At 42.9% G+C, this 23,855-nt stretch overlaps 2 protein-coding genes across 4 annotated transcripts in view; both read right to left on the bottom strand.

Annotated features, from left to right (window-relative positions):
* LOC121688847 (homeobox protein PKNOX2-like) overlaps positions 1-9,109 on the bottom strand; it is a 22,773-nt gene extending 13,664 nt beyond the window's left edge. The window contains exon 1 of one of the 2 annotated variants that reach the window (XM_042068750.1): positions 8,977-9,109. The gene's annotated coding sequence lies outside the window, so the exon portion shown is untranslated. Of the gene's footprint in view, positions 1-3,717; positions 3,740-8,976 lie in introns of those variants that run through there. The other variant, XM_042068751.1, reaches the window with a different exon arrangement.
* A 10,393-nt stretch (positions 9,110-19,502) lies between these two features.
* The window catches only part of LOC121688757 (roundabout homolog 2-like), a 63,237-nt gene continuing 58,884 nt past the window's right edge, over positions 19,503-23,855 (bottom strand). For both annotated transcript variants that reach the window (XM_042068563.1, XM_042068564.1), the window contains exons 25-27: positions 21,742-21,942; positions 21,485-21,648; positions 19,503-20,314 (exon numbers count right to left, since the gene is read on the bottom strand). In XM_042068563.1, coding sequence (XP_041924497.1) covers positions 20,306-20,314; positions 21,485-21,648; positions 21,742-21,942 — 374 coding nt within the window. In that variant the 3' untranslated portion in view covers positions 19,503-20,305. The remainder of the gene's footprint in view (positions 20,315-21,484; positions 21,649-21,741; positions 21,943-23,855) is intronic.

Below are 23,855 nucleotides of genomic sequence, written 5' to 3'. Positions count from 1 at the left end.
TTTAATGCAAAAATGGCAAACATTATGGATGACATTGCTCCATTACAATTCAAGAAAGTTAAGGACAAACAGAAAGCACCATGGAGGCAAAATCCAGCAGTTAAACTTCTAAAAAGAGAGTGTAGGAAGACTGAAAGAAAATGGCGTAAATACAAACTTCAGATCCACTATGAAATCCATAAAGAGATGCTCCGCACATATAACTCTGAAATATGCAAAGCAAGACAGTCTTTCTTTTCTAACATTATCAATAGAAGTTCAAATAATACTCGTATTCTATTTTCAACTGTTGATAAGTTAACAAATCCCCCCTCACAATTAGCGCCTGAACTTCTCTCAACTAATAAATGCAATGAGTTTTCATCTTTTTTTAAAGGTAAAATTGACAAAATCAGACTCAACATATCTGCTCAATTACAAATTCAACAACCTGAACTTCCAGCAACAAACAGAGGGAAACTAAACTTGATGTCAGAGTTCAGCTTGATAGACTACGAAACACTTGAAAAAACGGTACAGAATCTCAGCCCTTCCACATGTGTCTTAGACACTCTGCCTACCAATTTCTTCAAAACTGTTTTTCACCTCATAGCGGCGGATGTCCTTCAAATTGTAAATGTATCATTGCTGTCTGGCACTTTTCCTAAGTCACTGAAAACAGCTGTTGTAAAGCCACTTCTCAAGAAGAATAACCTGGATGCCTCCATGCTAAACAATTACAGGCCCATATCCAATCTACCTTTTATTGGCAAAATTATTGAAAAAGTAGTCTTTAATCAATTAACCACCTTCCTAACATCAAATGGGTATTTTGATTACTTTCAGTCTGGTTTTCGGGCAAATCACAGCACTGAAACAGCTCTCATTAAAGTTTCCAATGACATACGCCTCAACACAGATTCAGGTAAAACATCAGTCCTAGTGCTACTGGACCTTAGTGCAGCATTTGACACTGTTGATCACAATATTTTACTACACAGACTAGAACACTGGGTTGGATTTACAGGCATAGTTATCAGCTGGCTAAAATCATATCTACAAGAAAGGAGCTTCTTTGTTGCCATCGGAAACTGTACCTCAACACCAACGTCCTTGACCTGTGGTGTTCCCCAGGGGTCGATCTTGGGGCCACTATTATTCAACCTCTATATGCTCCCACTTGGACAAATCATTCAAAATAATTTGATTTCATATCATAGCTATGCAGATGACACACAAATTTACTTAGCTCTATCACCAAACAACTATGGTCCTCTTGAATCTATGTGTCAGTGTATAGAACAAATCAACACCTGGATGTCTCAAAATTTTCTTCAGCTGAACAAAGAAAAAACTGAAGTAATTATATTTGGTAAAAATGAGGAAAGACTTAGGGTTGCCACTCTCCTTGACACAAAAGGGTTGAAGGCAAAGGATACTGTTAAAAACCTTGGTGTATTAATTGACAGTGATCTAAATTTCAACAGCCACATGAAAGCGATAACTAAATCAGCTTTTTACCACCTCAAAAATATTGTCAAACTCAGAGGGCTGATGTCAAAACATGACTTAGAAAAACTCATTCATGCATTTATCTCCAGCAGGGTTGATTACTGCAATGGACTGTTCACAGGCCTTCCTAAAAAGACTATTAAACAGCTTCAGGTGATACAAAATGCAGCAGCTAGGACTCTAACAAAAACTAAAAGAACTGACCACATTACTCCAATTCTTAAGTCCTTGCACTGGCTTCCAGTAAGTCACAGAATTGACTTTAAAGCACTATTGCTTGTTTATAAATCAGTAAATGGAGCAGGACCTAAATACTTGTCAGACATGCTTCAGCAGTACACACCTTCTCGTCCTCTCAGGTCCCAGGTGAAAAACCTGCTAGTAAAACCTACAGTTAGAACTAAACATGGTGAAGCAGCTTTTAGCTGCTATGCGGCTCAGCTGTGGAACCAACTTTCGGATGACATTAAAAAGGCCCCAACTGTAGCCAGTTTTAAATCTAGACTTAAGACCAAACTGTTCTCAGACGCTTTCTGCTAACTGTGCCGAGTTACAAATTCTGAATCTGCCTCGATAATTATTCTACTTTGTCTTTTATTACTTCTTTTACTACTTTTGCCTTTGTTTTTGCTTACTAATTATTCTTTATTTTTAAATGATTTTACCTTGTGTTTTATGTTTTCCTTTTATTATGATCTTTACCTTTTAACTATTCTTTGACTATATTGCCCTTCTATGCTTTTATTTGTTATTATCGTTTGGTTTTGTTTATGTAAAGCACATTGAATGACCTCTGTGTATGAAATGTGCTATATAAATAAACTTGACTTGACTTGACTTGACTTGCCCTCTGTAATGTTATGTTAATATTGTGTTTATGTTGTGATAGTTCCGTATCTGCTGCTATCGCCTCTCTGTGGTGTGTTAATGTAAGTGCTGAGGTGTGTTATGTTAGTGTTGTGTTTATATGATGTGTTAATGTTGTGTTAATGTTGTGTTTATGATGTGTTAATGTTGTGTTTATGTTGTGTTAATGTTGGGTTTATGTTGTGTTTATGATGTGTTAATGTTGTGTTTATGATGTGTTAATGTTGTGTTTATGATGTGTTTATGTTGTGTTTATGATGTGTTAATGTTGAGTTTATGTTGTGTTAATGTTGGGTTTATGTTGTGTTAATGTTAACAGATGTTAGTTCCGTATCTGCTGTCCTCTGTGGTGGTCCCCCTGTACTGCAGGTGTCTGACACCGGAGCGCTGATCAGCATGCATCTAGGGGTCAGCTACTGCCACACAAGCAGGAATAGAGAGGGATGGAACCCCCATCCTGATGACCCTTGGGGTATACTACGAATCTCGATTAGTGGGTTAGCGAGGTATGTTGCGCTCAAAGCCAGGGTATGCTGTGACACGAAAGTGGATCTGTTTTAGTGTCGCTATATCACCATGGTATCTTATGCTGTCAACCAAAACTGGTCGGGAGGAGGTTATGTGCTAAGTTATAGCTCAAATCGTGTAATCTACACTGACCAATCAATTGTCTTAAAAAACGAAGTTATCTCACGTGTAGGGTTCTGTCATATATCTTACAGGTGGAGCTCCGCCTCTACTAACATTTTGGATCTTGAATGCGCTTTAATAGTGCTGTGCGTGCAAATATCCCACTATGGACGTGCATACCATACAACAACTGATGACAATTGATTTATTTGATGTTATAGGTTAGACTCAAAAAATGACTGCAGTGTGGATTAAGCTATCGCTCATGAATGCGGAAGTAATTGTTTTTAAATAGAGGCGGTCTTGTGCGTCTCCACGTTACACGATTGGCCAAAGTCATCCCAACACCGAAAACGCGCACAGATCTGAGCTGAAAGCCTAGTTTGACAAATATATCACATAACTGCAATCGTAGTATCACTTAACGTATACCCCTGAGTCAAGGCTTTGTCAAGCCTCGATATGTCTACATAGCCTAGATATGTCTAACGTGCTTCGTAGTATACCCCACTCGTCTACCACTAATGCTCCTGTCTGTCTCCAATACCCATCTGTCTCTAAAGACCCTGTGTCACGATGAGACAAAAAGTTTGAAACAGTAAAACATGTATTTATATAACCTCAATGACAATCAAGTAATACACTGACATTATTCTAATATAATAACCTTTTATAACTTTTTGAATGACAAGTTTAACTAATACTAATAACATAATGAAGCCATCCTACCAGAATGTGCACTCTGTATCCCAATGTCTCTTTTTGTCGCTCTGTGTCTCATGCTGACTCAGCGAGGCCCGTTTGAAAAAAGCAAAGTCGGCTTTGCAGGTGCAAGATAAAGCGTAAACAGAGACGCGCTCTACTCAAAACAACCAGTAGGAGTGCAAGAGTGTGAACGATATTTAACCCATGAACGATGTATGGCCTGTGATCACTGTGTACTGAACTTTGTGTAAACTTAAGGGGAAAAGTTTGTACCCTTGGCAGCAACATTGCTGATATGCGAAGATAAGACCAAACAACGATCCTTTCATAACGCCACCTGTGGGTTCGGGGTAACCAAGTGTTGTGTCAGCTGTCAGCATTTTGGAGGGGTATAAGTATGTTAAACTATTGTTCGGGAGTGCCTTCACGAGATACAGTCATGGTTTAATGCTGTTGATATTTAGTTGATTAAAAAAAACATTTTTGCATCAAATTCTGCCTACTTGAAAAGTTATTGATGATTTTTCTTGAAGTCGTGAGCTCAATTTTCTACTTGTTTTATGCCTGTTTTATGATTTTCAACCACGACACCTGTCTGTCTCTGTTGCCCCTGTCCCTCCAGTAGGGCTCTGGTACACACACACACACACACACACACACACACACACACACACACACGTCACACACACACACACACACACACACACACACACACACACACACACACCAGACTACAGACAGCCCAGACTCAGGATTCCTAGCCTTCCAGCAACCTCTGCCAGCACAGCTGTATTTGTTTGTGTGTGTGTGTGTGTGTGTGAGTGAGAGAGAGAGAGAGAACGAGTACTGGAGAGTGGTGTGTGAAGTGGTGTTTGGGCAAAAGAAACACAGAGAGCCAGACATCTGTGGAGACGAGCGTGTGGTCGGACCAGTGCCGAAAACCACAGCGCCGAGAAGATGGACGAGCTGAGCCGCAGAAAACTGCCCTCCATAAATAAGTGATGCAGCTTTGATGACAAAATAATTTATTCATGTATTCCTGCGAGTAAGACTGAGGTTGTTTTATTATTAGGCAGTGCCTTGATCACTCCTGACCACTCACTGAAAACAGAAAGGGAATCTGCAGTCTCCTACTCTCCTGCTGAGTTCCCCCATATCAGCTCTGTTCTGCCCTGCAGGAGAGGAGAGGAGGGCTCCTCCACAGAATGACTAGGTCTGTTATACACACACACAAACACTCATCAAGAACCCACACACATGGTTTTGTGATCAGCGTTTCTCAGACTAATGAGAACTCTGTACTAGAGATGCACCGATATATCAGCCTAACATTGGTATCAGCTGATTTCAACCTTGTTGACTGGTTTTGGCAATCTGCAAATAATCACAGTGGCTAATGTTACGTTGCATACATTCTGCACTTGTTGTTCTGCACTAAATGTTGTGTTGTGCGCATACTGGCACATTCAGACATAGAGTTATGAAGGGCTGAACGACTTGAAGATGTTGGTTCAGTTATTTTTTATAATGTGTATTTTTCGTTTTTCTGCCACTAAAAGGTATAATTAACAACAAAAACAACAAAATAAACTAACAATTAAAAAAATATTGGTATTGGCATCAGTTATCCACTAAATTGCTATTTTAAGCGTCAGTATTGGTATCGTCCCAGAATGTCACAATCTGTGCATCCCTCCACTGCACTGTCTTGGTAATGAGAATAAGCTTTCAGACACTGGGCATCTGTTCAGACACACTCACAGCAGGTGAGTTCAGAGCCCTGACCCTTAACCCAAATCTGACGCTGAGTTTCAGAGTGATGGCCTGAGAAGGGCAGAAGTATGGAGTGAGGAGAGGAGAGGAGAGGAGGGCAGAAGTATGGAGGAGTGAGGAGAGGAGAGGAGGGCAGAAGTATGGAGTGAGGAGAGGAGAGGAGGGCAGAAGTATGGAGGAGTGAGGAGAGGAGAGGAGGGCAGAAGTATGGAGTGAGGAGAGGAGAGGAGGGCAGAAGTATGGAGTGAGGAGAGGAGAGGAGGGCAGAAGTATGGAGGAGTGAGGAGAGGAGAGGAGGGCAGAAGTATGGAGGAGTGAGGAGAGGAGAGGAGGGCAGAAGTATGGAGTGAGGAGAGGAGGGCAGAAGTATGGAGTGAGGAGAGGAGAGGAGGGCAGAAGTATGGAGTGAGGAGAGGAGAGGAGGGCAGAAGTATGGAGTGAGGAGAGGAGAGGAGGGCAGAAGTATGGAGTGAGGAGAGGAGAGGAGGGGCAGAAGTATGGAGTGAGGAGAGGAGAGGAGGGCAGAAGTATGGAGTGAGGAGAGGAGAGGAGGGCAGAAGTATGGAGTGAGGAGAGGAGGGGCAGAAGTATGGAGTGAGGAGAGGAGAGGAGGGCAGAAGTATGGAGTGAGGAGAGGAGAGGAGGGCAGAAGTATGGAGTGAGGAGAGGAGGGGCAGAAGTATGGAGTGAGGAGAGGAGGGGCAGAAGTATGGAGTGAGGAGAGGAGAGGAGGGCAGAAGTATGGAGTGAGGAGAGGAGAGGAGGGCAGAAGTATGGAGGAGTGAGGAGAGGAGAGGAGGGCAGAAGTATGGAGTGAGGAGAGGAGAGGAGGGCAGAAGTATAGAGTGAGTGAGGAGAGGAGGGGCAGAAGTATGGAGTGAGGAGAGGAGAGGAGGGCAGAAGTATGGAGTGAGGAGAGGAGAGGAGGGCAGAAGTATGGAGTGAGGAGAGGAGAGGAGGGCAGAAGTATGGAGGAGTGAGGAGAGGAGAGGAGGGCAGAAGTATGGAGTGAGGAGAGGAGAGGAGGGCAGAAGTATGGAGTGAGGAGAGGAGAGGAGGGCAGAAGTATGGAGTGAGGAGAGGAGGGCAGAAGTATGGAGTGAGGAGAGGAGGGCAGAAGTATGGAGTGAGGAGAGGAGAGGAGGGCAGAAGTATGGAGTGAGGAGAGGAGGAAGGAGTGGAAGGGCATAGGTTGGGAAGACCAGGAGAATGAGGCGATGCTTATACCAGTGAGTGAGGAGGACAGCAGATCTGGAGGCTTCCATTGAAGTGTTTGGTTAGTCTCTCAAAGGACATTCTTTACATTCCTAGAGCAGAACATACACACACACGCTCACACACACACACACACAAACATACAAGTGCACACACACTCGCACACACACACACACACACACACACACACACACACACACACACAAACATACAAGTGCACACACACACACACACACACACACACACACACACACACACACACACACACACTCGCACACACACACACACACACACACAAACATACAAGTGCACACACACTCGCACACACACACACACACACACACACACAAACATACAAGTGCGCACACACACACACACACACTCGCACACACACACACACACACACACACACATACACTCACACACACACACACTTAACCATATGTGGCTTTGTGATTAAGTGTTCAAGGGAATGCAAAAGAATAAGAGTGCTTCCACTTTCTCACATGCATAGAAACAGCAAATGTATATTCTCTATACATATAGAAACCATACACACACACTTATACTGTATGACACACATATTATGCATTAATATAAAACACACACAGAGTTGCCTCCTCCTGCGTCTCTCTCCTACACACACAGACACAAAATCAAACTCTCAGACTGATGCTTATCTAAACACATATGGCAAAATACGTTTCCAAAAGAAATAAAATATAACAACATCCACCCTCTGCAGCCACAGTCAAACCCCATCACACAGCCAAAAGCTGTCCTGCCAAGCAAAACCTTTAGAGGTGACCGATGGATACAGGTCTTTATGGAATCACACACTGATACAGGTCTTTATGGAATCACACCCTTCTATGTGTTATAGTGTTAAGAGGCTGCATCACTGAATACTAATTTTAAGAAATTTGCCATCTGACAGACGTGACCAGCATGTCTTCATGCGAACCATATGTTAAACTGTTTAAAAAGTTTCTGCAAACATCATCATGCACAGGCAAGAGTGACGTTTAATTTACAACAACGGACTGAAGCAGAGAACCTCAGTGCCAGTCAATATCAGTTTAACACAGCTCTTGGTTTCCATAACAATTCACAGGGAAATCGATCATGTTGAAAGGAGATGAGCTCGATCTGCATCATCAATTGTAACACGTCTGGCTGTCTAATGGCTAAACCAGTCAGTTACTCGTCTGGCTGTCTAATGGCTAAACCAGTCAGTTACTCGTTCACTCCTTTTCTGCCTGGCTTCTCAGGATGTCTGCATGCAGCAGCCAACTTACAGATAGCTGAAATACAGCTCTCTCAGGACATTACAGGAGCCAGTATGCTTCAGCTTCTCCTAAACACTCACACCAGTGTTGCATGTCTGTCACCTTCTACTACATGAAATATGGGTGCACATGCCTGGCCAGAAAAACTTAAGTAAAATATCTAACTGGGAATATTTAACAACAGAAGTGTTTCACTTTTGAACACATTAAATCCTTAGGTGACATTGATTTAGATGTAAATGTATACCAAGCTAACCCCACAAGTAGCACACCTGCAGAAGTTATTGACGAGTCTCTTCCAACAGCAAGATAAAACATCCAGACACTCACACGTCAAAAGTTGTATAACATGTGTCAGTGTTCAAGATAAATAATGTGCATCCGCCAACTATTGGTAATAATAATAATTTTAAAATTATAATTATATTATAATAATAATAATAATAAATGGCATGTGGTTGCAGTAGGCTAAAGCAAATCACAGAACATTGGTCAAGTTTCTGTTGATATTGATAATCTTGAAAGTAGCCACTCGACTGAACTCCCAACATCAGCCCATGGTACTCTATGGCTTAAAAACACTCCGTTTTATACAACATCCAGTACATTATCAGTCTTTAAATCGTTCGATCTTGCAATCATTACAATCTCGTTTTGGAAATCCTCTTATCTTTCAGTCAATAGCGCGCTACCGCAGACAAACGAATACCCACTCCCGCCGCCATTCTCCCCATCTTCACCCTCCCATGTACCTCTCTCTCTTTAGCAAACACACACATACACATGCGCACGCGCATCTACACAAACACACACACACACACACACACACACACACACACACAGACACACGCGCGCGCACAGACACACAATCAGGTTCTCTCTCTCTCTCTCTCTTGTCCTTGTCCTGCCACAGAAAGCATGGGCACTCATCTAAAAGGGAGAAATCGCGGGAGATGGACAGGAGAGAGAGAGAACTGTAGAGCGGGAAGAGTGAGTGACAGCTTACCTGCCTGCCAATCTTCATCACACTGACTGCTGTGACAGCTCTGCGCCGCTGCACACCAAAACTGACGTCCGTCGTGCGTAACCCCTCCTCTCTTCCCTAACTTCGCTTTGTTTTAGGATTCTATTCTTCGGTACAGTGCAGAGCGTTTTTACATGCGCTATCCACGCGACGCGACTTGTCTTGATGTGGCGGGCGGCCACCTGGCGGTGTGATGCGTAAATGCGCACCGATGTTCCTCATGGCGTCATCAACACGGAAAACATAGTTTAAAAACTATATTCATACTCAGAATTTTTACACATATATGCAATACCCATTCCTCCAAAGGAATTCTCAATTGCATTTGATGCAATTCCATCGGGTATTATTTCACTCTTTGGAGTGGGGAATGGGGGTGAGTCAATTTCTCCCTACACTGGCCAGTGTGTCTGACACAAGTATTGGAAAGAATTGTCTTTCCCCACAAAGGAAGATATTAACAGAACTATTCGTATACTTTTCCAACAAGACCTTGTTACTACTCCTTGTTCATTATCACACTGGTCCAATTGTGTGGGGGACATCTGTTGGGAAAAAGTTTGGCTTTTTCCACAAAAAATCTTTTTTGCCAACAAAGTTAAAGAAATATCTTTCAAAATGCATATATTTTATCCTACCCATTTCTATTTGCAGAAATGTAAAAAAGACATCAATGTCAATTGTTCGTTTTGTGGGGTTGAAAGAGAAACCATTATTAATTTATTTTGGCTTTGCCCTTATTCAAAACTTTTGTGGAGTAAGCTTACTTGTCTTATCATTGATTCCATTCATTCAGACTTTAGTTTGAAATGGGAGAATGTCTTGTTTGGTTTTTATGAAAGCAGAAATCTTGCCTCTCATTTCTACTTGATTAATTTATTAATACTATTGACAAAATACTACATTCATAAGTCTAAATTTCAGAATAAAAAACCCAATTTTACAGAATTTAGTATAGACGTTAAACAATATATAACAATTTCTAACAGTAATAAGGCTGTCAAAACACAAACACTTTCTGTGCTTTACAATGTGTTTTTATGATGTCATTATTATTATTGTGTAATGTACATCCCCCTGGCGTAGTTGCAACAATGCTTTTGTACTGTATTATTGTATACTCTTTGTATACTGTTTGTATACTTCAATTAATTTTTGTATACTTCAATTAATTTTTTTAAAGTTCAAAGTTAAAATATACAGTACTTACTTTCATCTTGTTTGCCGCTTAAATCATACTACACTCAATACGATTTTAAGCAGACTTCTCCTGAGTGGTGAATTAGCTCCTCAGTTATGCTCAATCAAAGCACAATTGATTTTCCATTTCAAATCCTTCCAAAAGCTGCCCACCACCCATCAGCATACTGATGTGAAATAAAATAAAAATAAAAAAGGAGTCTCCCTCATTAGAGCTCTCTTTAGTAAACCTGCTTGAAGGCAGATTGCATAATTTCAGGGAGATTAAAAGTAATGAAAAAGTTTTAAGACCTTAATGTTTTTTACTCTAGTCTCTAATGTACAAACTCAAATTTGTAATCTCCAATTTCACATATGAATGATGACAAAACTAATGAAACGTCTCCACTGATCTGGCATCATTGAAAAGGGATTGAAGTGTTGTGCTTTAAGGCCCAGTAACTCGGCCTGTTGTGGGGTAATGTTCTGTGTGTGCCGGATAATTTAAAGTCTGAGACAGAACAGTCAGCAGGTTTCACCAACATATTATGCCAATGATCTGAGAGGGCTGGAAGCATAATAGGTAATTGTGTCCCAAGTACTTTAATGTCAACTCTCTGACTTACTACGTGCCAGTGCAGGAACTTCCATATGGTATGTGTGTACAGGCGTAATATGGTCATGTGGACAGAAGAGCCATCTGTGGACTCTGGTGTCCACTCTCATTCACATTTATACTGCACTCTCTCTCTGAACAATAAAGAAAGAAAATGTGTACTATAAAGTTGTGAAATGTGAATTATCTTCTCTCTTCTCTGACACACACACACACACACACACACACACACACATATACACGGAGACAAATGCACACAGATTCACATCAAGACACACAGACACAAACACAGAATATGCAAAGACACACATGACAAAGTGTGTATACGTGTTGTGTGTGTTGTGTGTGTATGTGTGTGTGTGTGTAAGAGAGAGAGAAAAAATCAGAGCATCCTAGTAGTTAGTATCTATCTGTACACAGTGGGTGGGGCTGTTGAGATAGATATTCCATGGCAGTGTAGTGTTCAGTACACTTAACCCAAACTAGTTGTCATTACTAGAAAATTGTGTGGAAACCGATTGCCTCAAACCATTCTAGTTTTTACAAACAGGTTTAGTTGTGCCAACTAACAACCTTATGTTGATGCTGTAGACAAATTAAGCTTACATTAGTAGTCTTTAGGCTACCAGAGCCTGTCTACGGAGAGCCTTGGCACTTCCTATTAAGCCTCATTGTATCGACATTGGTTGCAGTTCCATTAGAATTCCACTGGGGGTGATCGCGGGCGAGTGCAGGTTGAATGGGGGTCTATGGAGCTAGACGGCTAAATGTATCTCTTTCACCTGCTTGTCGTAGAAGAATCGTAGATTTTATTGTAGTTTATGCAGGTTCAATATAGATTTTAGATCTAAAGTTGAATGAACGAGTACTTATGTCCTTTTCATTTCTTACAGGTTGGGTCGTTGTTGCCCATATCACGCTAGCATTGTGCTAATGAATGACGTCATTGACATATTTGAAAGGCTTAGAAGACTTACGTGACTTCAAAAAATATAACAATCAACAGTGTGTATTTTCTTTGCCTCTCCTAGCGAATGCAACATTCAAATTACTACTCAAAAAATGATATCCAGAGAAAAGTGGATATTGAGGGGTAAAGCTCCATAGACCTCCATGCATTCTGCACTCGCCTGCGAGCGCCCTAAAGTGGAATCTGAGGAGGAACTGCAACCAGTCCAGAAACCGGAAGTAACCAGACAGTGCTAATTCTCTTCCTATTAGACATTCTCTGAGGCTACTCAAAATCTTTAGTTCACTTAAATTATTGTTTCATTAGTTGCAGATGTATAAAATAACTAGGCCTAGTATAGGCCTAGGTTAAAATGCATGTTAAAAAGCTCATTAAAATATGAACTAAGTTCTGAAGATATTGTTTTTTTTATTTTAAGATTAGGCTACTGTATTAATTTAACTGTTTTATTAAAAATTGAAGAGAAATTCATCACAATGTATAGGAATTCCTTTTATTATTGATAAAACATGAACAAACAAGATTTAAACTCATAAATATTCCACATCCACTGTAGATCAAGAACCTATATAAAAAAAAAAAACATAAGAAAACAAACTTTTAGTTTATGTTCATTTACTTAGTTCAAATAAAAGTTTGCTATATCATCTATGAATGCAACAAATGGGTAATAAGTGAATGGACATCGGCTAAAAGCTAACCAACATGTGCTGCTATTGTTATCTAAAACTATCTACAGACAGAAACACCAATTTCAATGATAAAGTCTGAATTAAACTAAGTAGCACCAAGACAAGTATATTTACACGAAAACATATGTGACATTGTTATAATCTGCCATACACACCCATTGGAAGGTAGCTACCATGAGCTAACTGTCCGGAAGACTACTAGCATGCTAACAACGAAGCTAATGTTACCTTAGTTTTCTCAGGTTGTTAATCACGTAAACAAACAATTAGCTAACTATTGGTCAAACTGAACATAATTTTCGGTTATCAGAATTTACATTTTTCAACAAGTTCATCAGTAGGTTCACCCACCATTTAATGTAGTAGTCTATTTGTCACAGCAGCAAGACGCATGGTCATGGAGTCATGTCTGTGTGGACTGAGTAGCAGGAGGAACGGTTGATGGGCAGAATTTTTATTAGACCCCTCCTCTGCCTTGCAAAAACACAACATTTATCGTTGTCTCTGCTTAACATGATCAGTGCACTGTATATTTCACTTAAATAGTACAATCAGCTCATTTATTTTAGTTATGACATAGAGTTTTCACAAAACACACAAACATTAGTAGTGACCACCTAACATATTTATTACAACTAAATCTGGGTTTAGAGTGTAGGCACAGTTCTGGATCCCAGCCCGACCAGCTGGCTGTTGCTATCTCCGTTGAGTCTCGTCACATGACTCTCTCACACTCTCTCAACTCCATCTGATCTGAAGACACTTAATGTAGGCTAGAGTCACACTGCAAGTCTTTTAAGATAGTCTTTTTAAGATAGTCTTTTTAGAAGTCTTTAAAATACTCAATTTTAACTTTTTACTCAAAATATTTTGTGTGGCTGTTCACATTGTTCTTAATGTGGCCAGACTGTCTCAGACTTTATCCCAGTGTGGACTGGTGTCCGTCCTAAACTAGCCTGGGTGCCAGACGAACTTAGCCCAACCCACATTTGAGGTCGGGAAGTTTGGTCTGGCATTGTTCCGTTGTGGAGCAACTATGCTCGAACCAGAGCTGTTCGGACCAATCAAATCGGGCTTTACGATGATGGACAGGTGAGCAACAGTGGCTCGTCTATGAGCGTCTATCACGTCATTGACGTTGATTTTGTTTGCAACAAAAACGCTGTGGCTAGAAGGAGACAGATGGCTTCTAAGACCCCATATGGAAAAATGCATATTATTTCAATAAGGTTTTATCACTGAAAACGATTATTTCTGAAAACTTTGGCCAGTTGAGATGTGGGAAAACTCATGGTTTCACTTTCATCAAGGGAAAACAGGTGTTGCATTGTGACATGTTGTTCCCTCGTTCATTTGAAATCTTTGATTGACCACCTGTTCGAGGGATTTGTGACAGCCTTCCCCAGCTGTTTATAACACGTTTGTAGAATATCGGTGTTCAACGGAATTATTTTTTAAATCGGAAGGGGAAATATCAGTTTTTCCTAATAGCCTACCCTGCTATTGCGATATTGACGGCACAATAACTTTTACAAAAGACCAAAAAACAATGTTAAGGCATTTGTGGAGAAGAAGGATGGCTTGTGAGTTCTTCCTACATCTCATGGTAGGCTATTTCATTGCTCTGATTGGTCTATCCAATTGAGTGCAGAGGAATTTCCCCCCTGTATCGGTTGAAACACGCCCCATAATTACGTCCCAATGGAGCAGTATCAGACTCATATTCTGACTAGAATTTGAGTATGACAACGTCAGGCTAGTCCTAAACTGACCTGCATGCCCAATAAAAAAATAAAATAAAAAAAACATGCACAGAAGGAAACTATCCTGAGTAACTGACTGGATAAATGTGTAGCTCTCTTCCATTTCAACTGAGTGATGCTAAAACCCACGTCAGAGAGTGTGCATCCAACTTCTCCAGTGAAATGTTAATATAACTTCTACCAGCGCAAAATTCTGACAAATGTTGATCAGGGGCAAAAAAACGCTGGAAAAGATGTGTAATGATAAAGAAAACTAAAGGAGGAATATTTCACAACTAATTAGACCTGTTTCTGTATATAAATCATTGTATGGGCTCAGGACAATTTCTGATAACCATTATCTATGAGCACAGTTTGATACTCAATACAGAAATATTAGTGTAAACTTTACCATGCAAGAACCTAAATTATTTGGACATGGTACAGAAATACCACCGTCTTATCTGGGCCCGAGTTTGTCTAAACTGAACTGAAGTGGAAAAGGTCCTGTGGTTAGACCAATCAACATTTGCAATTCTTTTTGGAAATCATGGACTCATCTGTGCCAAAGAGAAGAGGGCCTATCCAAGTATCCAACCTATCCAACTTGTTTTAGTGCTCAGTTCGAAACCCAACATCTATGGCGGTGTAGAGGTGCATTACTGCCTACAGCACGGGCATCTTGCACATCTGGCAAGACACAATCAATTCTGAATGATGTATGGTTTTGAGCAACATATACTACCGTCCAGGCCATGTCTTTTCCAGGGAAGACCTTGAATATTTCAGGAAAATAATGCCAAAATGAATTCTGCACATGTTTATTCTGCACAGTACAGCTAATATATTTGGAGGATCTATTGCCTGTCTGTTAAAAGGAAATATGTTGCAAGGTGTTATGAACACAAACAATAGTTTATAGATCAACAAAAGAATAAGTATAAGTATAAGTATATATACTCTTTTGATCCCGTGAGGGAAATTTGGTCTCTGCATTTATCCCAATCCGTGAATTAGTGAAACACACTCAGCACACAGTGAACACACAGTGAGGTGAAGCACACACTAATCCCGGTGCAGTGGCAATCGGGGAGCAAGGAGGGGTTAGGTGTCTTGCTCAAGAGCACTTCAGCCGTGCCTACTGGTCGGGGTTCGAACCGGCAACCCTCCGGTTACAAGTCCGAAGCGCTAACCAGTATACAGGCCACGGCTGCCCCCTAGAATAGACTTGTGTCTACATGTCTTGGTTGAATCAGCTGCATGTAGCAAAAATGTAGAGATCACTCCTGCATAAATAGCCCATGTTATAGCACCCATATGCTGTCTCACATGTACCAGGCTGCAGATTTGAGACAAAGGGGGTTGAAATTGAATGCTGACACAAGTGCCTAAGATGTAGGGCAAGTTCTTATTTGACTACTAAGTATGACGTTCAAGTAGTTATTCATGGTTACTTTTGGAGACGTGTCGTGCATGCAGACACACGCACACACACACATACACACACACATGCACACACACACACATGCACACACACACATGCACACACACACACACATGCACACACTCACACACACACACACACACACACACACACACACACACACACACACACACACAGAGCCATTCTCCAGTGCCAGAGGCCCCAGGGGCATCTCTGTGCTTACGATGAAGTGATCTGTTCCCGGGTGGTACAGGTCCTCCTCCTGCCAACACAGAATGGCATCTCTGCTACACTGTATACAGACGGAACTCAAAGAAACCTGCCTCCCTGCTATGCACTCAGAAAAGCCCTCGCTGAGCTATCCTAGTTTGGTTAGTTAGGACATGGCATCTGATGCACTCGGCTTTTACTTTACAAATGATCACCTTCCTGCTGCACGGACACAGTGAGGCACGAGACTGAGAACAAAGCAGTGCTGGCTGGCTGGGCTTGTTTGTTTGAAGGGCTGAGCGGAAAGAGAGATATAAAGGCTCCCATTATCTGGGCCACACACACGCAGACAACAGGACCGCCAGGCTCCAGCACATTAATTAAGCATAGCTGCGGCATTCTGGGGCGTCCGGCTCTAATTGGCCGAGGAAAAAGGAGGATGTGTAACGGCGACGGGCGTTTAACGACGGGGGACAGCAGCTTCTGGCTCTCCATGTGTGTGTCACCCCTCATTAGCTGAGGCACGCATGCGTGTGTGTGTGTGTGTGTCGACTGTGTGTATGTGTGTGTGTGTGTGTGTGGATTCTGTGTGTGTGTGTGTGTGTATGTGTGTCGAGTTGACTGTGTGTGTGTGTGTGTGTGTGTGTGTGTATGTGTGTGTGTGTGTGTACTCACTACAGCATGCTGAGCCTCTCGGTGCTGGTGTTCCACCGACCGCTGGGTCTTTAATATGGAATACAGCCCTTTAGGCTCCAGGGTGAAAAGGGGTCAGTTGACTGGATATCAAATCTAAAGCACCGTGAAATATTTAAAACTATTTTAATTCATGCACTATATCCACACATGATATATGTATATCACAGCATTCTGTGCAAATCTGAACGGGGTAAGAGAGCTGTGAGTAATATTGCCAACAGGTCAGAGTCACTTTGGATTATCATGTGCAGTGACCTCCATGACGGAACACGCGGGCCCGTTTCCCCCAGCGCAGATCAAGACGACATTCTGTGCTTTGACGACACTGCCAACTCAGTGCTGCAGTGCAGACCAGGACATGGTCGAACAGAGCCAAACACTGCCATTATTTTACAGTTGAAATGAAGCGAGAAGAGATTTCATTTACCGTCATATTTGGTCACAGGCCATCAAAGAAATTCGATTCTGACTTGACTTCTGATTCTAAATAGTTACCATTGAAATTGTTGACACATTGGGACAGTTTGTCTTAACTCGCCACTAGGTGGCAGCCTCCCCACAAGCTTCCCATCAGCCAGCGCTGAGCTCTCTCTCCTCTCCTCTCCTCTCCTCTCCTCTCAGCATTATCCTACTCAGCCTAGTGCACTCCTTCAGTTGTTTTTGTGCGCCTCTCCGACGCAGGTAATGTTTTACTTCATAATCAAACTCCGATTGGAGACACACTCATTTGCATGAAAACCAGACCACTTTCCAGTTAGCCCAGGGAGCTTTGAGAGAGAGCGAGAGGGGGAGAGAGAGGGAGAGCAAGCTGATTGAGGAAATATCATCCAGGCCTATATCAATATATCAATACCCCTTGTCACATATATTATAACCTCGTAGTACCCTCCATCCCTCAACCTCAGACACACCTCCCTGTCTTAAATGGGTAGGAACTAAGTCATGCATGTGTCACATTTGTATTGCTTTGTGTGCCGTTTCCGAGATTTTATTAAACATCTCATGCTCATCTGCCTGACTGCTCGCTGCCGCCGTCATTTCGAGGCAAATGGTGCGTGAGTCACGGCGATCAAACTTCCCCTTGTCAGATCTGTCAAGCCGTGCTGCCGCCGCTTGCACGCCTGTTCGTTCGGCTGGAGAGAGCGAGAGCGGCTGCGACTCGAGCGGGAAATCACACAGATTCTAATCCTCCGCACAAACAAACAGAAATCACATCGCTGCACAATGAGCGACCCCCCCGACCCAAGCATGTGCTGTACACCCTGCGGATTATCAGCCCATCTCTGCGGATTCACACACGCCAAATGGCTCAACGCACTATCTCTATCCCATCACAACACCCCCCCCCAATGAGATCTATGCGCTTGTGAAGAGAGCTGTCTTCAAAAAGTGTGCCTTTCATGGCCCGTTGATAATCCACTGTCCCATTTAATGAATTAGGGAGGCCTTGATCCCCCCCCCCCCTACTTATTCCCCCCTAATGCGGTGTTCTTAACTCCCGCGCCATCACGAAAAACAATTCACTAAAGTACGGGTCCAAACGTGACCCAGTTTTGGGTCGGCTGAGCAGCAGGGAGTTTAACTACACAACAAAGACACAAACTCTCACCTTTGATCGCAGCTACTCTGGGTCAAGGCAGGCTTGTGCCAGCGCAGGGAAAGGGACAGGCAGCAGTTACAGTATAAAAGCACAGAGACATCACACACACATACAGAGACAGGGGAAGCTCTTTTTATGTTCCAATCTCAACTGTGAAATCACAGTGTATATTCAGTACATATTTATATAGTACATCTGCATGCTTGTAATGAAAGTGGTGATTTGATGATTGTGCGTGTGAAAGTGTTTGGGAGTGTGTGTACTCTCTCTTACCAGTTGTCTTGTGTGGGAGGCGTCCCTTTGGTGTGCCGGTGAATGTGTGACTCTCAATGTGTCTTCCTTCATGCAAAAAGATTCATACCGCCTCTTTTAGATGTAAATGCACTTTTAATGTTTGTTTGACCATTCTGTGTGAAGTTCTGGATTATTCCCTATTCATTTCTCAGTACATTTCTGTTTTACAGAGACATCACCACAATGGAGGCTGAGCGGTGAGAGACTCCCCATAAGAACTGGGTCTGATCAGTATAGCACAATGTAGAGCCGTCACACTCGTGTGCAGCATCATTACTCTTCCCACAGCCACACACACATTCTTTCCACAGCCACACACACACACACTCCTTCCACAGCCACACACACACACACACACTCCTTCCACAGCCACACACACACACACACACTCCTTCCACAGCCACACACACTCCTTCCACAGCCACACACACACACACTCCTCCCACAGCCACACACACTCTTCCCACAGCCACACACACACACACACTCCTTCCACAGCCACACACACACACACACACTCCTTCCACAGCCACACACACTCCTCCCACAGCCACACACACACACTCCTCCCACAGCCACACACACTACTCCCAGAGCCACACAATCACACTTACTCTTCCCACAGCCACACACACACACACTGTCAGTATCCACAGATTCTCTATTCATTTAATCCTATTCAGTCACTCACACAAACACACACACAGACACAACCACACACTCAGTCCCCCACTGAGCGACAGTGACTCAGGAGGTTGAGGAGTCTTTGAACATCGTCCCAGGTTTGGACCGTCCTGTGCTCCTGTGGAGATGTCCTTTAGCACGACACTGAACCCCACACCTGCTCCCAGTGTGCAGATTGGCATTGGTGTGTTTGAAGGAGTGAGAGGCAATGACTTGTAAAGTGCTTCGAGTGCTATAATGAGTAGAAAAACACTACATAAGTGCTAAATGCAGTCCATTTGCCATTTACACACAAACCCCAACACACACACACACACACACACACACACACAGCCACACAGAGGCATCTTCCAGTTTGCACAAATGCTTTTATTGGACGGCTTTTACAAATAATCAAACGCGACACAAAATATAATTTATTCAAACGAAACAGTTTCTACACAGCAAACACACAATTGAAATTACAAGGTTGTTGATTTCTTCCACAGGCTAAGGTGAGAGGGTGGAGCTGGGCAATCAAACAGGCAGAACAACCTCTCGCTGGTCAGAAATACACACGGCCTTATGAATGACACACACACACACACACACACACACACACACACACACACTCCCTAGGATATAGCTTTCAGGGCATGTGGAATAGTGTTAATTACTGTGCTGGATGATGTCTGGGGTTAGAAGGCGGGCACATTTACAGATGACAGCACGGCGTAGGAGAGAGGGAGAGAAAGAGAGAGGGAGAGAGAGCGAAAGAGAGAGAGAGAGAGAGCGAAAGAGAGAGAGAGAGCGAGAGACAGAGTGCATTCGAGAGAGAGAGAGAGACCAAAAGAGTTCTCCCTTTAGACAGAAGCGGTATAAAGAGAGTCTGCATTTTACTATGTACATGTGGAGCTGGAGAAAATGGCTTACACACACACACACACACACACACACACACACACACACTCTCTCTCTCTCTCTCTCACACACACACACACACAAACATAAATATGAAATCATCATACAAATATAGAAGGGAAGCTGACATTGGCAGAGCTGATGTTGGCGAAGCTGAGGGTAAGCTCAAAGAGACGTCGTTTTTTCTTCATCTCCATGGAAACCAGCCCAAGCGGCACAGGGTTGGTGGTGGTGGAAGCAACTTTTTTGGGATGACTTTATCAGCAGGTGACCTCTGGCTCCCCTCAGATGTGCTGAGGATCCACGCACACACAAACACACACACACACACACACACAGCAACACCACAGTCAGAGCATCTCTCAGGACACCTAAGAAACATCACTGAGGTGGACCAGTGACCCAGTCAGCCATGCTATCATGTGGACCACTGACCCCTTCAGCAGTGCTATCTGGAAGCACACATGGACAGGACAGGTATGGCCTGCACCTGCGTCTGCGTTTGCACCTGTGCACTCTGTCCTGTCCTGCGGTAAGGAGGTAGTTTGCACCTGTGCACTCTGTCCTGTCCTGCGGTAAGGAGGTAGTTTGCACCTGTGCACTCTGTCCTGTCCTGCGGTAAGGAGGTAGTTTACTCTTCCTCCCCCCAGACGATGAGACCAGAGTGAAGCCTCGTCACTTTAGCTCTGCCACATGGAGCCTGTGTTATGATGGCTCTGCCACATGGAGCCTGTGTTATGATGGTTCTACCACATGGAGCCTGTGTTATGATGGCTCTGCCACATGGAGCCTGTGTTATGATGGTTCTACCACATGGAGCCTGTGTTATGATGGTTCTACCACATGGAGCCTGTGTTATGATGGCTCTGCCACATGGAGCCTGTGTTATGATGGCTCTGCCACATGGAGCCTGTGTTATGATGGTTCCAAATAGACATGATGGAGTTCCAAACAGGAAATGAAAAGTTGTTTTTGTTTTTGTTTTATTCCGGTGCAGTCTGCGCAGGATTAAGGTAAGTTTTTGTTTATGATCCACAATCCTGCCCCAAAGATATGCAAGTCTCAAGTAAACAAACAAACAAACAGCACAAGTAGACTGCTGTGGTTGCCAGCGAGTTATACAGCATGGCCTTTAGCACCATTGTGTTGGTTTAAAACCTCTGCGTCTAATGATAACAATTCTAAGCACCTTCTAAGCAACTTCTGAGTGACAGTGTGAATGTGCTGGACTATGTGTGTGTGTGTGTGTATGTGTGTGTGTTTCACTTGCTCTCACCAGCAGCTGCTGGGTGTGTGTCCCATATGAGTGTGTGTATGTCCTATATGAGTGTGAGTGTGTGTGTGTGTGTGTCTTACCTGCTCTCACCAGTGTACCAGTGTCTGCTAGGTGTGTGTTGCTCTTACCAACAGCTGCTGGGTGTGTGTGTCCTATATGAGTGTGTGTGTGTGTGCGTGTGTCTTACCTGCTCTCTCCGGTGGCTTCTGGGTGTGTGTGTGTTGGGGGGGGAGCTGAGAGAGGAGAGGCTGCCCGACAGAGAGGACCTCCCAGTCAGAGAGGACCCCCCCTGACCCCCTGCCACATCTCTGGCCAATCCGGTCAGCTTACAATGCAGCAGCAGATCCTCATCTACAGACCACACAGCAGAACAGGCCAGATAAGACAGTCTTCACTGTGTGTGTGTCTTTCTATGAATAAATGTGTGTGTGTGTGTATTCTCACCCTCTGGGTTCCAGCGTGCTGGTCTCTCCCTGCGTCTCTCGGTGGATCCTGCCAAGCTGTTGCCCCTCTCCTGCCTCCTCTTGCCCCGCTCTGATCTGGCCCCCTCCATCCTGCCCCGCTCTGATCGGCCCCCCTCCATCACGTCCACTAGGAGCTGCAAGGGCTCATGCATGGGGGGCGGCTCAGGGGGAGGGGGCAGGTCTGCAAATGTTGGGGGGAGTAGGGGCATTAGTGTACCTCAAAACACCTCAAAGACCCTCCTGAGTTAGAACTAGGGCTGTGCAATAAAACGATAGCGATATGTATCGCAATAGACATGTAATCGATATCAATAAAAAATAAGTTCGATAGAACATTCGATAATTAAAACACACACCTCCCGCCTTACGTTGTCCATAAATAAATAGGCTAAATATCTTGCATTGTATGTGCAACTCTACCAGAGTAGGCGATAGAAGTAGGCCTACCTCAACACAGACTCTCAATGAGTCCTTGCCCCGTGCTCTCTCTCTCTCTCTCCCTCTCAACAGGCGCATCCCTCATGCACATGTAATCCAAACATTCACAATCGTGCAAGAAGACTGGCTAAATTGCTATTAAATCTGGTTAGCATCATTAGCACGCTGCACAAATTTGTTCAAAACTGTTGCATTCAAATTGACTGCTAAGTTCTAATTATTTCAATCCCGATGCAAATGGAAAAGTATTTTCCAAGACTCAAACGGGCCTGTCCCAAGGAGAAAAAGTATATAATATATATAAGTATAAAATATTATTTGAAACTTAAAACACACGTGGGGAAACTGAACAGTAACCAGTAGACTATGATAAACTAGCAAATTAAGCTACTTTGTTTACAATATTTCCAGGCTTCAACCAGTGCTGCTTTTCATTCAGACTTATGTGCACATTTATTTGAGTGTTTTTCGTGATTGTCTTTCCCCTGTTTGCTTTGATTGATAACTGAGGTGATTAAAAATCAGAGGAAGGTTAAGTTTAAAATAAAAGTGTTTAAGTTGAACTTTTTTCCCCTTCTGGTCCTTATCTGAAATAGATTTGTTTTAAAAATCAATAATTATCGATATCGACCGATATGAAATACTTATATCGTGATACAGTTTTCAGCCATATCGCCCAGACCTAGTTAGATCTGTCTGTCTGTGCGTCTGCCAGCCTGCCTGTGTTTGTAAGTGTGTGGGTGTATGTGTGTGTGTGAGTGAGAGAGAGAGAGAGAGAGAGAGTGAGTGAGTGTGTGTGTGTGTCAGGGTTTCCGTTGTCCGGTAATTACCGAACATTTTCCGGAAAAAAAATGAAATGTCCGACAAAATTAAATCTCTATTAAGATCGTCTTGGTAGTGTATAGCTTTAATTGATTGCCTGTCACTTTAAGACGTTTGAGGGAACCCTTGCAATTGTAACACAGTTAAAAGGCTGCTGATGTGTGGATGCAATTCATAACGTTTTCTACATAGTTAAAATAAAGGTTCGTACTTCTCCTTGGGACAAGCACTTTTGAATTTTGGAAAACACTTTTCCATTTACATCGGGATTTTGCAAACATTCAGTGTCAGAGTCAATAAAATGAGCCCTTCAACGAAATTGACAAGCAGCTGTAAGTAGGCTAAGCATGCTAAATTCAACATCCAAACAGTATTCTAACGTTAGCTTTGAGATACTGCTTGATTTCATAACTTAACTTAGTTTAGTCTCAATGTAGCCTACTATGTTGTGATAAGACCTTAGCAGAGTTCACTTCAATGCAGCAGTTTTGAACAAATTTGCGTAGCATGGTCACGATGCTAAGCGGATTTAATAGCAATTTAACCAGACGTCTTCTATGCAATGCTTCTATGTGGCAACAACAATCCTTCAACAATCGTGAATATTTTGTTAAATGCACATGCAGAGGAGTGGCAGCGGGTTACGAGAGAGAGCGGGGCGGGGCAAGGAAAGGCTGCGTGCGTAAAAAGCGCAGCTCAATGGCAATGCAAGGATATGACCTTATATTTAATTTAAATGAAATTAAATTAACTTAAATTAAACATAGAATATTAATCTGTGGCGGCCCGCCACAGATTAGTCAATGTATGGGAAACACTGGAAACATTTCTTAA

Source organism: Alosa sapidissima, chromosome 17 (genome assembly GCF_018492685.1).
Source record: "Alosa sapidissima isolate fAloSap1 chromosome 17, fAloSap1.pri, whole genome shotgun sequence".
In the NCBI taxonomy this organism is placed as follows: domain Eukaryota; kingdom Metazoa; phylum Chordata; class Actinopteri; order Clupeiformes; family Clupeidae; genus Alosa; species Alosa sapidissima.
This window is presented reverse-complemented; position numbering and strand designations above follow the sequence as displayed.